The sequence below is a fragment of the Sipha flava genome, unplaced genomic scaffold, assembly GCF_003268045.1.
Source record: "Sipha flava isolate LNK unplaced genomic scaffold, YSA_version1 265_pilon_pilon, whole genome shotgun sequence".
Taxonomy (NCBI): domain Eukaryota; kingdom Metazoa; phylum Arthropoda; class Insecta; order Hemiptera; family Aphididae; genus Sipha; species Sipha flava.
Genome location: NW_020272927.1, coordinates 258,340 through 271,530, shown reverse-complemented (window position 1 = coordinate 271,530; position 13,191 = coordinate 258,340). Strand labels below are relative to the sequence as shown.

The 13,191-nt window shown below is 25.0% G+C and overlaps 1 protein-coding gene across 1 annotated transcript in view; it reads right to left on the bottom strand.

Moving 5' to 3' along the window:
* LOC112685088 (protein amalgam-like) overlaps nt 1-12,929 on the bottom strand; it is a 306,794-nt gene extending 293,865 nt beyond the window's left edge. Inside the window, exon 1 of the mRNA XM_025556861.1 lies at nt 12,690-12,929. Coding sequence (XP_025412646.1) covers nt 12,690-12,759 — 70 coding nt within the window. The 5' untranslated portion in view covers nt 12,760-12,929. The remainder of the gene's footprint in view (nt 1-12,689) is intronic.
* Between the last annotated feature and the right edge of the window lie 262 nt (nt 12,930-13,191).

Here is a 13,191-nt window from a genome sequence, read left to right as displayed (position 1 = left end):
CAAACGATTGGGACCGGATCGGACCCGAAATTTGAAAGTGGGGGTGCTGGGGAAATGGACCTGTTGGAATAAAATATTAAACGTTCAATACTGTTGAAATTAATATTCAAATAATATAATATGAAGAAAATGATTTTTTAAAATAAATCACGACTATAGATACTTCTTTTAAATACATTTGAAAGTATACCATTCAATATTTACTGGCATTACTATACTCGTATATTTGGTTGAAAATTATATTTAATAAACCTCATTTTTAGTCTGCATTTAGCACATCAATTATAATAAATACTTTCATATACATTAAATAAGTTTTTTAATTTTTTTTAATTTTTACATATTATAGAGTATAATATTTAATAAATTTAATTGTGATAATACTAGTTAGTACCTTCTTACAAGTGTTGGATGTCAGTAGAAGTGTTGTGTCCTCAATATTTAATTTAACATGCAATTTACAGAAATATCGAGCCAAAATAGCAAACAATTAATAGTGTTGAATAATTTTAAATTTAAATTTAAATATGAATCCAAAAAAAGTGGTCATAAAACATAAGAACACTCATTTATAACATACAAGGCCAAGTTGATCTTAATAGACGAAAAAAATACGCAAAAAGTAAAATATACTTGTTATAGAAATATACCTATTACAATTTACAAATTATATAGCATATTGTATTTAAAATATACATCATGAAAATTAATAATAGTTGCACGCAACATAATTAAATGATAAACGAATATACTTATACGATATGTATATTTAGTATATATAATAAATTGCCACAGTTTGTATAATGTATTTTATCGGTTTTTTCGCAGATTATATAAAATTACATTTTTTTTTTTTTTTTTTTTTTTTTGTCACAGATTGTAATAATAATACACATGGACATTAAGAAAAAAGGTAAATTTTCCACAGTTTACATACCGTCAGTGATATATCTCGACGACCTTACTTTAATAAGTTACATTAGTGAAGTTATTTTTATTTTAAATTCGAACGTTAAAATTTTGATTAAACTAGATAAACAACTGATTCCAAGATATTGTTCACATGAATATACACAATGTATTTTAATTATATTTTTTTAATATCATAAGCAAGAAACTAAATAAATGGATAAGTATTAATTTTTTATATTATTTTGAGTTTGAATTTCGAGCAGAGAAAATTCATTAGCAAAAATTTTACTAAATTGTTTTTTAAGATTTGAATTTGAAAAGTAAATTTTAGTTATAAACTAAGTTTGAAAATCTAAGTTTATTATTTTATGTGAAAGTGAAGTTCTTATTTGTATGAATGGTTCTGAATTAATTAGCTTGTCATATACAAAATTATAGTATAATGATTAATGATACATCTTTTGTATACTATCATAAGTGGCTTTTTGTAAGATTATTGTTGAACCTCTATTTCTAATTGGAAACTAATATTTTAACACATATAGTAAATTAACAACTATATTTTGTTCATACACCCGGCATTTATAAAATACATTTTTGTTAAATTAAATAAAAATTACATATTTTTATGTTTTATCATTATATTAAAATTAATCAATTCTATGAAAGTACGTTAATACATCTAATTACTTTTCATAAAGACTTTAACGTCATTTATTGTTACCGCTAACGTAAACTTTTTATTTTCATACTACAATGTTCATTATTGATTATTACGAGTATTTCCTCGTCTAAGGCTAAAACTTTATATTAATTTTTATGAAAAAATCTTTGATTTTCCTTCAAGTTGACTCATTTTAGTAGATGAAATACCAGTCTACAAACCTCGGTTTAAGTATAATAACAAGATCAATTACTTTAGATATGCTATAGAATGTAATATCAAAATTATAAAGACAAATGAAGCCCATAAATGAGCCCATATTATACATAAATAATTTTAGATAAAACTAATTACATAGTCATGTTAAGAAGATGACAAAAAATGAATATATAACTACACTTTCAGAAAAGTGATACATTTCAAATATCTCGCGTCAATATTAATAGCTTAAATGATTTGTAATGAAATGAATGAACATATCACGAGTGATAATATGTGTTATATTATGTGATACACATTACAATATGTGTATCATTTTACTGATAATATCAGAATCGTAACTCAAAAAGTCAAAGATACTAATATATCTCAGTTACTATAGTAACAGTAAACAAGACTTTTAGTAACATATACAACTATGACCTGGTCAGCAAGTGAAGATGATAGTACGACCCCGACCTGGTGCCTTCAGATTACCATTTGTTCACTTCCCTAAAGAAACACATGGGTGGAAAAAAATTTTCAACTGATGAGGAAGTGAAGGAGATGGTCGACATGTGGACAAAGGAGGTGGCGGCAGAGTTCTACGAGGCAGGCATAAAAAAATTAATCTACCGTCTCACAACCTGCATTGAAAGAAATGGTGACTATGTAGAAAAATAGCACACAAATATATTAATGTAACCACGTTATTTTTTTTTTTTTATAAATTTTTTTAAAGCCTACAAAAATTGAGTACACTTACTTTCTGGACATACCTCGTAGAAGACTTATCACGTTCGAAATAAAAGTATTACAAATAGTATACGGATAAAAATTTAACCAAAAAACACATTTATAAGATAAAAAAAGGTATAAAGATAGTATAATATAGACCAGATATACTCACCTTAAATATGAGTTAATGACTTTAATGGTTTGGGGAGTATTCATTGAGAGCAGATGGCCAGTTAATAAAAAATAAATTAACCAACGAGAAAAATATACGCAAGACTTCTTGGTGAATCAAAGCCGGATGGCTGATCATTGTTATTAAATTGTTGGCAATGTTAGACAAAAATGTGTTATACTCGTAATATACGTCATATCAAAGAAATAGAAGGAGAGAACTTGTGGTGGCAGATGAATATGATTAATAATTAGCTAAATATTTATTAAATTGTAAAAGAAAAGGGGAAATTAGGTACTCTATATGTAATTAGTGTTGATAATAAGCCTTCACTTTAAAAGAATTTATCATTTTGAAAATTTTGAGTTATTTTTTATTACAAAAACATTGTATAATCACGTAACGAATGGCAATGAAATTTAAATATTTCAATTATATTTATTAAAATATCAATAATAAAATATTTAATAAACGTACTAACCAATTTTTAAAATGCATAGATCTTCTATAATTAATTATTATGGTCCTTTTCAGCACATTTCTACATAATTTATATAGCATTAATATAGATAGAAATTCTGTAAATAAGTATATATAAAACTACGAGAAAAAACGTGATAAATATGTTTTCTTCTAAATCAATAATTATGTGATTTAAACAATGACTTGCGTAATAGTATGTATCTAATCGAGTATTGTCTAAGAACTTAAAATATTTGAATGTTAAAATATATTTAGGGACAATTATATGCTTTAAATTTTATGATATCATAATTTAATATAAACAGATAAAAAGTTGTAAGAGATTAAAATGTCCAAAAAACAAAAAAAATCTTTTATCACTCTTCTCTACAAAAAAGGTATTAAGTGTTAGTTGATACCATTTTCCAACAGAGAAATAGCTACACCTATATTACAAATATTTTTTTTATCCAACAACTGTTCGATTGCTCGTACAATACCTGATAATTGTTTGTTCAATTAACTCCATGTTGTTTATGTGGGACACATGCACATGTTATGCAACATACACACGCATACACATACACACTAGTATGATACACGGAAACAGAGTTATTGTCAAGCAAAAATAATAAATTTATGTGTATATTATTTTGAGTACATGTTCCCGTGTGGATATGCTAAGCCCGATAGTACTAAAACTAATTCTCTATCTTTCTCTGTTTTCATTCTATATAACCGTCACACCACTAGGTGTGATATGAGTAATCTGACAATCCTAAAACTACATTTCATCTGTATTTTCGTGAATGTGTGTAAGTACGTAACAGGCGAAGCAAAAGCAAATAATTTGGGTTGTCAAACTGAAAGCCTTTAATGCCTTCCACTAATTAATAGGTACAACAACACATATCAATCATTATTTTGTGTTTAAAAATCATGTGACAATATTTTAATTAATAAATATTCATAATCAGAAAAACATTACGTAGAAAATACATATAAAGATCAAGAAAGTGACTGAAATAAACAATTTTCTTGATAATTTAAAAGAACTGTAGAAATATTAAAATATATAAAAAAAATAATAATCACTATTTTTCTTATAGGTACTATTTTTACTTTATAATGTAGAATATTTAATTTAAAATATTCTTGTAGTAAATGATGTACTAAATATGAAAGTTCTATATTTTTGAAAATATTAAAATTCAGAAATCAAAATGATCTTGGTTATACAATTTATAACACAGTTTTACATAAAAAAAAAAAATCAATAAAGTAATATTAATTTTTGTGATTAAAATAATATATATATATATAAAATTACCTCATATTATTTGCATAGATTATTTATTTATAACAAATGTTCACAAATATTAATAATACAACTAAATACCATGTATTGATCAATATTAAGGTACTGAGGCAATCATAAAAGATAAACATTTTTGTCTAGTTGACAAATAAATGACAAACAATAAATGAGTCTTTTTACATATTTCTTTAACTATTCATTTAATAATTTCGAAAAACTGATAAACAATTATAAAAAAAAAAGACTACAATTCAATTTCCACGCAATTCCAATTTTTAACAAACACAAAATATTATTCTCTTTGTTACTCAAAAAATTACAATTGAAGACTTCAAATTTTTACCAAATATTTCACGTTTTCTATAGGTGATATAATTTTTAAAGATTTTTTTCAGTTTATTACAAGAAATTGAATATTTTAATTTTTTTTTTTTTTTTGTACTTTTTCGAAAATACCGAATAAAAAGTCTTGAAAATCTAAAATCTAATTAAAGTTTTTTCATACAAATTTATAACTAATTAATAAAACAATTAAACAGAATTTTACAAAAAAGAAAAATTACGAGCGTTAAAATAGGTAATAACTTTAACAAAATAATAAATATTATAAATATATACTAGATTTTTGTAGTCAAAAATTCTTTAAACTTGAAGCTTTTATATTTAAGGTTTAAAAATTGGATATAAGATTTATCATAAAATTTTCTTTATAGTAAAAAAAAAAAAAAGAAAATTGCAAAGATATATTAAAAAATATGTTGTTTAAAGGTATTTGAAATTTTTGATTTTCTTAAATTTGAGGTATCATTTTTCTTTTTTTGCAAAAGTTAGAATATAAAAAATGTAATCTAACCTAATAAGAATTTTGTTTCTAATATTGTATCAATAATCTTTAGAAATATAAATTGATCCTCCACCTCTTTCATTCAGAATCATTTTTCTTTTTTTTTTTGAGGTATAATAGTACATTGGTTTACAATTTTAAAGACCAATACAATGTATCATCTCTGTATTTCTTCCGACCGTAGACTCTCGCCCAATCTTGGAATTTTTTCCTTTTTTAATTTAAATTCTTTTTTTATCTAATTTATATTGCATATAATTTTTAACAAATTGAAACTGAACTTAAAAAACTTTAAACCAGCTTAAGTTTATGGTTGAGAGAAATACAACATTAATTTTACGAATTACATTCATCAATGGTTTGTTTAATGTTTTTCAGGAGTTTAATTGCTGTATATATATGAAAATAAACTTAGAGTCCGTATTTTACTCCTAACTACACAAGTTTGTTCATTCCATATACATTCTAATATATTCATGTCTACCACAAAAAGTAAAAATTGTCTAGAAGTAATAAAAATGATCCATATGATTGATACAATTATGATATATTGTTACCAAATTAAATATGTAATATGATATATACTTATACATTATAAATAATAAATAAGAAGATATTCTTATGAATCTGGGAATACACAGATAACAACTCTTACCAAATATAAATATAAATTTAAACTAACCTAATTTAACCTAAGAAGATAAAAGTCATTGTAGATCTCTTTTGATATATTTTAACGACCCAGCTATACCATATATCATTGTGTGCAATGCTATTCCATTCATCAAATTGACTATTTTTCTAAACATTTTGTGAATATTTAATTTCCCGTTAAAAAATATCCAACATACCTATTATTATTAAATTAATTCAAAACATAAAAAATGCACACTAAGTTCATATTTTTTTACCAATAATTTTAAAAACCATACAATGTATTACTCTACAATGTTAGAATTGAATCTAACAACTAACAAGGAATGTAAGTAAAATTATTATATCAAATTGTACCAGTTTCGTGGTATAATCTAATTTAAGAGGTTACTCATAAAATACTCTTTATCAAAGGATAAATTATATTTGATTAAAAAACTAATTAAATTTGATTTTAATACATAGTTTTTCTAATTAAAACTTTTTTATTGAAAATAACATACATATTTGTTTTCTTTATTCTGAAAAATACCATTATAAAACTATAATAAAAAAAAAAATTAAATCATCTTTTAGAATTCTTCTAAATCATATTTAGACTTTTTGACACATTTACAAACGGTATTCTCAGCATACTTAGTATGACTTTCAGACATATTTGATGAAATTCAGTTTGATAATATATTTCATAACGCATTAAATGTGCCAAAAAACAAGAAAGTTTTTTTTTTTTAAAGAGCAGACTACATAAAATGTCACCAACTATATACATGGCGCCTGAGCTATTTATATAACGAATATTAAAAGGTCAGGCCTCCAAGTAAATATTGATGAAATAAAAAAAAAAAAATGATTGATATGTCTAAGAGTTATGTTACTCGATATAACAGTATCCTTCCAGTATCATATCATGTGCTGTTTACTAAATGTACTGTTGACAACTCATTCATTTTTATTATTTATATTAAAATACTGATGGTTCTTAATTTATAATACATGTTGTTACCGCATAAAAATAATTTTCGTACAAAGTAATTTTTTTAAAAACCATAAACATCTCAGGTTTGTTAAATATAGTAGTGCATAACTTATTTAAAGTTGTAAAACTTTTCATACAATTTTAGATCGAAAGCAAAGAAACAATGGATACTATACTCGTAAACAATAAGAGTATTTCCATAACATCCACTACATAGAGTACCTATATTGTTCAATAAAATTTACTATAAAAGCTATTTTTCCTTACGAAAAAACAAACAGTGATTGAAAAAATACCTAGTTACACTCTCTTAATTTGGTATTAAGATAAATTAATTTACTAATTATTATATTCCTTTATAAATATTAGCAACTTACAGTTAATATTTATAGTATCTAATGTGAATTTAATCTAATAAGTAATATTATTTTTTGATTGTTGAATATGACAATTTCGTGTTATTTGTGTTTCTATTAAATGGGCCTTATATTTTAAATATATTTTTATACATTTCCAGAAATAAATCTACACAGAATGATTATTACAAAGTTTAGCATTAATTTTTTATAATTCGATGTTGAGAAATTAATTTTTTTTAATATAAAATCACTACCAAAAATGTTGATAAATGTATATGATTAAGTTTTGTTATAAATCTTTAAAACTTCAAATATATGTTTTGTATGTACTGTATATATTGATTTCATAGAAAACTAACTTAAGTAATAATTTGTATCGTTTTTTTACCCGCCTACTCTTTTCTTAATACACATTTTCACAATAGTTATGTTTTCACAATAGCTTTGAGGTTACACAGAAAGTTTTCCAATGAAATCGAGTAAAGCAACTCGTTTTATCACAGATGAAAAATAATGGCAGCTAAAAATAATACTGAAAAACACGCAGAAAAATTCGATTTCTAATAATATTTTTTTTATAGAATTATAAAACAAATATTTAAATGTTTAGATATATTTTTATGGGTTTATATGATTTAAATTTGAAAACAAAATTTTGATCATTTAGGTACAATTTTTTTTTTTTTTTGAATAAGACCTATTTTTACAAATCCATTTTTCTATTTATAAGTGCATAATTAATGAATCTTATAATTTTAAAATTCTTTGCATTTAGTCATTATAACAAAACTAATAATGTAAAAAACTATCTTATACTTTATTTATTAATAATTCTAATGAATTTATGGAAATCAGTAATTTATACTTAAATCATAAATTTAGCATGGAAAATTAAATTAAATTGATACTGTTACATTTTTCACATTATTTATATTTACAATAAACAATTTACTGTTTAAAGAACATTTGATTCAGAAACATATTAAAAAACTGTATAGAATCAAATTATTTGATGAATTTCATATATTTATTATTGATTATCCAACATGTATTAGGTTTTCTAAAAAACTCAAACGACACAAAATATTTTAAATTTATTCGTGCCACCTATCAAATATTATACTCCAAGTCTTCTTTTTAAACCAAATTAACTGAAAAATTTCAAATAAATTTAAACAAACACTCTTAAGTAATATACTTAAATGAATTGTGTCACCCAAAAGACATATCTTAAATATATATCTATAATAAAAATAACTGTGATTTAGTCTAATTCCATTAACAATTAAAAAATTATTATGATTTTTTTGTGTAATAATAAAACATTTAATAATTTTTTTTTTCAATTGCTAGTTATATTTTTTTAGTTAAATATAAATACGAGTATAGAAAGCTGGCAAAATAATGGTGGTGGAAGCTCATCCATTATCCATTCGGTTTGGTCCTATCCCGATAGTAATAATCGGATGGTAATAAATTTTTGCATTGAGTCTTAAAAAAATCATAATTCATTTCTTTAGTATTCTGAAAAAAACTTCAGTATAAAAATATTCCCAGATATGGTGCTGTGCCAAACCATTACAACTAAAAACAATTGAAGTTTTCCTATTGATTTCCCTTCGTGCAATCACGTCCATTATTTGGTATGTATAAATATTATACTCCAGAAAAACCTAAACATTGAATTAGTGATGGGTCCAACTATTCGAATCTCGAACCGAACCGAACCGAACCCTTGTTATTCGGTTTGGTTCGAAATTCGAACTCGGCATGAAAAAAAATCAAACCGAACTATCAAGCATCTTTTACTGTTCGAAAATCGAATTTGAAAATATTTGTCGAACCAAACTTAAGGTACGGTTTCTAAGGTACGACATGTCGCGACGAGCTGTCGCTGCGACAAGTCGTCAACATTTGTTTATATGAAAATGTTATTCAATGATTTGCAAGACACGACAAGTCGCAGCGACCTAACTTTAAGTCGTCGCGACCGACGACATTACTGCTGCGAAAGTACCTTGCGACACATCACAACGACTATTGAAACGTTTGTAGATATAATGACGTCAAAACTGATATTCTCGGCGTCGATAGACGAAATTCTAATTCATGAAATCCAGAATAATACACTTCTTTACAATATTAGAGATCCAAATTATAAAAATGTTATTCAAAAATATGACATTTGATATAATCAATTATTCTCTATCCCGATGTATAAATAATTAATTTATAGGTTTTTTAATATTTGGCGATAAGATGACTAAAATTTGTTGTTCTTCTTCTTCTTCTTCTAATAATTATAATAGTGTAAGAATAATATTATTAATATTTAAATTATATCTATTCGTTGTGATATTATATTATATTATATGAAAAATACGTGCGCACTTAAACAAGTTTAAAAACGAACGCTGTGTCGCTGCGATTTGTCGCGTCTTGGAAACCACTCTATCCGAAAAGCGTCGCGACGACTGGTTGCGGCCGTCAGGCGCGACGACTTGTCGTCGCGACATGTCGTACCTTAGAAACTGTACCTTTACTGGCCAAGATAGTTCGAAAACCAAATATTTTTACAATTCTTCAAAAGTTATTTTTGAAAAATAAAAATTGATAATGATTATTTAGAAATAATTAAACTATTGGCGATATAAAGTGATGATCTGTAAAGGGCATGTTATGCATTATTTATAATAATAATACTATTATTATAATAATAATGTTATTTTTCCAGCCGCATGTTACACATCCACCCTCCGCCGAGTAAAACATTAATTAGTTGTTTATCGCCAATAGAGGCAGTATATCTACATTCATAAATTAGCTATTTTTGTTTTTATCATATTTATTATACAGGTTAAAATCTATTTTGGATAAATCCATGATAATATTCCGATACGACGGCTGTGCTGTTAATAAAAACATGTTTACAACTTACGTCTTATATTATATTCTACTAATCATTCTATATTTGTGAATTATTGTTATTATTACTATTTTTTTTATATATTATTAAAATGTACCGATTGTATTGTCATATTACACTCAATTCTCAATGCTCAATTAATATTTTATAGGCTACAAGACAATACGAGAAAGCATAATACTGGTTTTGAAAAATAATAATACTAATAAGAAATTATCTAAAATTTAAATGTATTATAAATAAAACAATTACTTAGGCTTAAAAATTAAAATATAGAATAGGTAATAGGAAAACTTAAAATGCAATAGTAATTAATAATTATGGTTGATTTAATTTGTAGGTAGGTACAATATACATGATAAAAAGTATTGATTCGATTAAAAAAAATCAGGATTCGACCCATCACTACATTTAATCATTTGACAAGTTAATTGACAATTAAAATACACTATAAAAAAATTCCACTCAAAATTACTTTCATCGTATTTATCCAATAATCACTAATCAATACATTGCCACAATCCCTGACAACCTCACCCGGCGACTTAAAAGACGTTAGTGCCATCATATCTTAGATTAAAAACGATCCATGTTAAATTTCAAGCTGAAATATATTAAGGATCCATTACTATCTAGCTTCTCTACTCATTGTCTTCAAGTATATTATCATTTCTTTGTAAACCCGTTTGCTTATTGTACTTTTTTTTTTATACAGATTGTTAATACTGTTATTTAAAAAAAAAAAAATCAAAAGATACACCGTTTATATATGAGTACATTAGATTTTCAGTGTAAGTATCGGTTGGTTTTTTTTTTTATCAACCTGTTTAAAATTTTCTTGATTGGCGAAGGTGACATTTTTTTAAACTAAATATTCGAAACATGTTATTCTATCTATCTCCAAAGCTTTATTATGATTGGATGAACCAATTTTTTTATTATTAATTTAAAGTTGAAAATTTATGTAAAATCAGTAAATACCGTAAATATCGTAAAACTTACCAAATCAAACCTCATCTAACCTAACTTAGCCTTACCAAAAGTGCTTAGTTTTCTTAAAAATGTTGTCGAATATGAAAAAAAATTTCTTTGACATAGAGTAAAAGTTTCGAATTTCAAGCCACAGTTATACATTTAACTATAAACAATTTCCGCAAGAACAGTTTTATTAAATATTTGATGCAAACTATATAAAAATGAATTCAATTTATTTGCAAACTATAGTTAAATATGTAATCTTCATTTAATGAAAATATTTATTTCAAAATAAATAAATGTTATAAATTATTTTAAATTAAGTTGGACCATTTTTTAAATTAAGTTAAAAAACAAATCTAGCAATTTTGAATATTCAAAACAACATAAACAATTAATGTCATTTCTATATTTTGAAGTCTATAAAACCAATTATCTTTGAATATTAAAACTGCTTAAAAACAATTTAAGTTTATTTAAAGAAAATAAAAGCTCTATTTTAAGAAAGAAAATAGTTCATCCATCTTGTAACCTATTTTAAGAGTTAGATCCAGGAAAGTGGAAAACTTTACTACCTACCTTAACCACTTGGAAATAATGTCTTAAATCATCCCCCGAAATCTGATCTGGTATTATCCTCGATTTTTTTATCCGCCTACGTGTTTTAGTTCATTGTCGATTGTTCCCTTCGATTTCACATGGGATAGATTTTGTGGAAGTAATAAGTTGTAAAGTTTTATTGACCGGACAGAAATGCAATTTTGCTCTTCCTTGTCCCATAGGATATAGTTGCTTTTCAATCGTTACTCCTCTAACCTCCTTTTTCTTTCTTTTTTCATTGAGCGACGTTACCGATTTCGGACTCATTTTGCATTTATAAACAGATTGGGTGACGAAAAAAATGTATAAGATGAATACGGATTTCACCGACCATGACGTATAAGCCCTTTAGGGAAATTTCTTTGTTTCCAAACGCTATTAGTAAAACTGCCGAACAAGAAAATACGTTTTCCTCTTGTATACTGCTAACCAGACATCTTTTATTGTGCTAGTCCAATGAGATAAAAAAAACAACCGTTGACCGCGTAAAACTTTTGAATACAAACTTGGTGGATAAATACGGTTTTCTTTTTTCTTTTTACGACATCTCAAACGACTTAACAGAAATATTCAAAACGATTGGCTTAGAAGAAAACCTTTTGATGTTTTATGCAATACATTATTTTTACTCCACAACCGATTTACTGTATACGAATTAATTTACATAAATCAATGTGTAGTATACTATAATTTTTTTTCCATTCCATTTTTAATCTATGATAATTTACCCGGGATGTATACACCCCGAAAACGTTTAATATTCTTAAACAAACCAATTATTAATTTGTATAACATTCTTATTTCCTTCATTAAATTATTAGAATGTATAAAAATATATGAAAGGTACTTAAGTAACTACGTAAAAAATGTAATACAACGTTAACAAACCTGTATAAGAAATCCATTGAATCGTCATCGACAGCATCATTACAAATTTCAACCGCATTATAGTTAACATATTAATTAAAATTAAATAATTGAATAAAAATTAAACGGTCACTGTTAAGTCTATATTAATCTACTACATTCAGTTTTGTGACAACACTTTAGTATTTCGTAAGCGCTAATGTTTTCACTAAAATACGCACTATTATTAAAAAAGCACCGCCATTTTCATATTGTTGTAGAAAATCTGAAACAATTAAAATTACGTAGTTAAATTTTTTTAGTATAAATATTTAATATAATAAATGCAAGTCTTGTATTTTTTATGTCCATAAAAATGTTTAGATTTCTTGGATTTGCTGACAATTGTCAAAACCATCCTACCTAAATGCCTCCTTCGATTATTTTTAATGTTAATTTACAGATTTAAAATTACAGTCAATAATTTCATTAAGTTAAGATACTATAAAATACAATAAGGAATAAATCTGTATTGTCGATATAA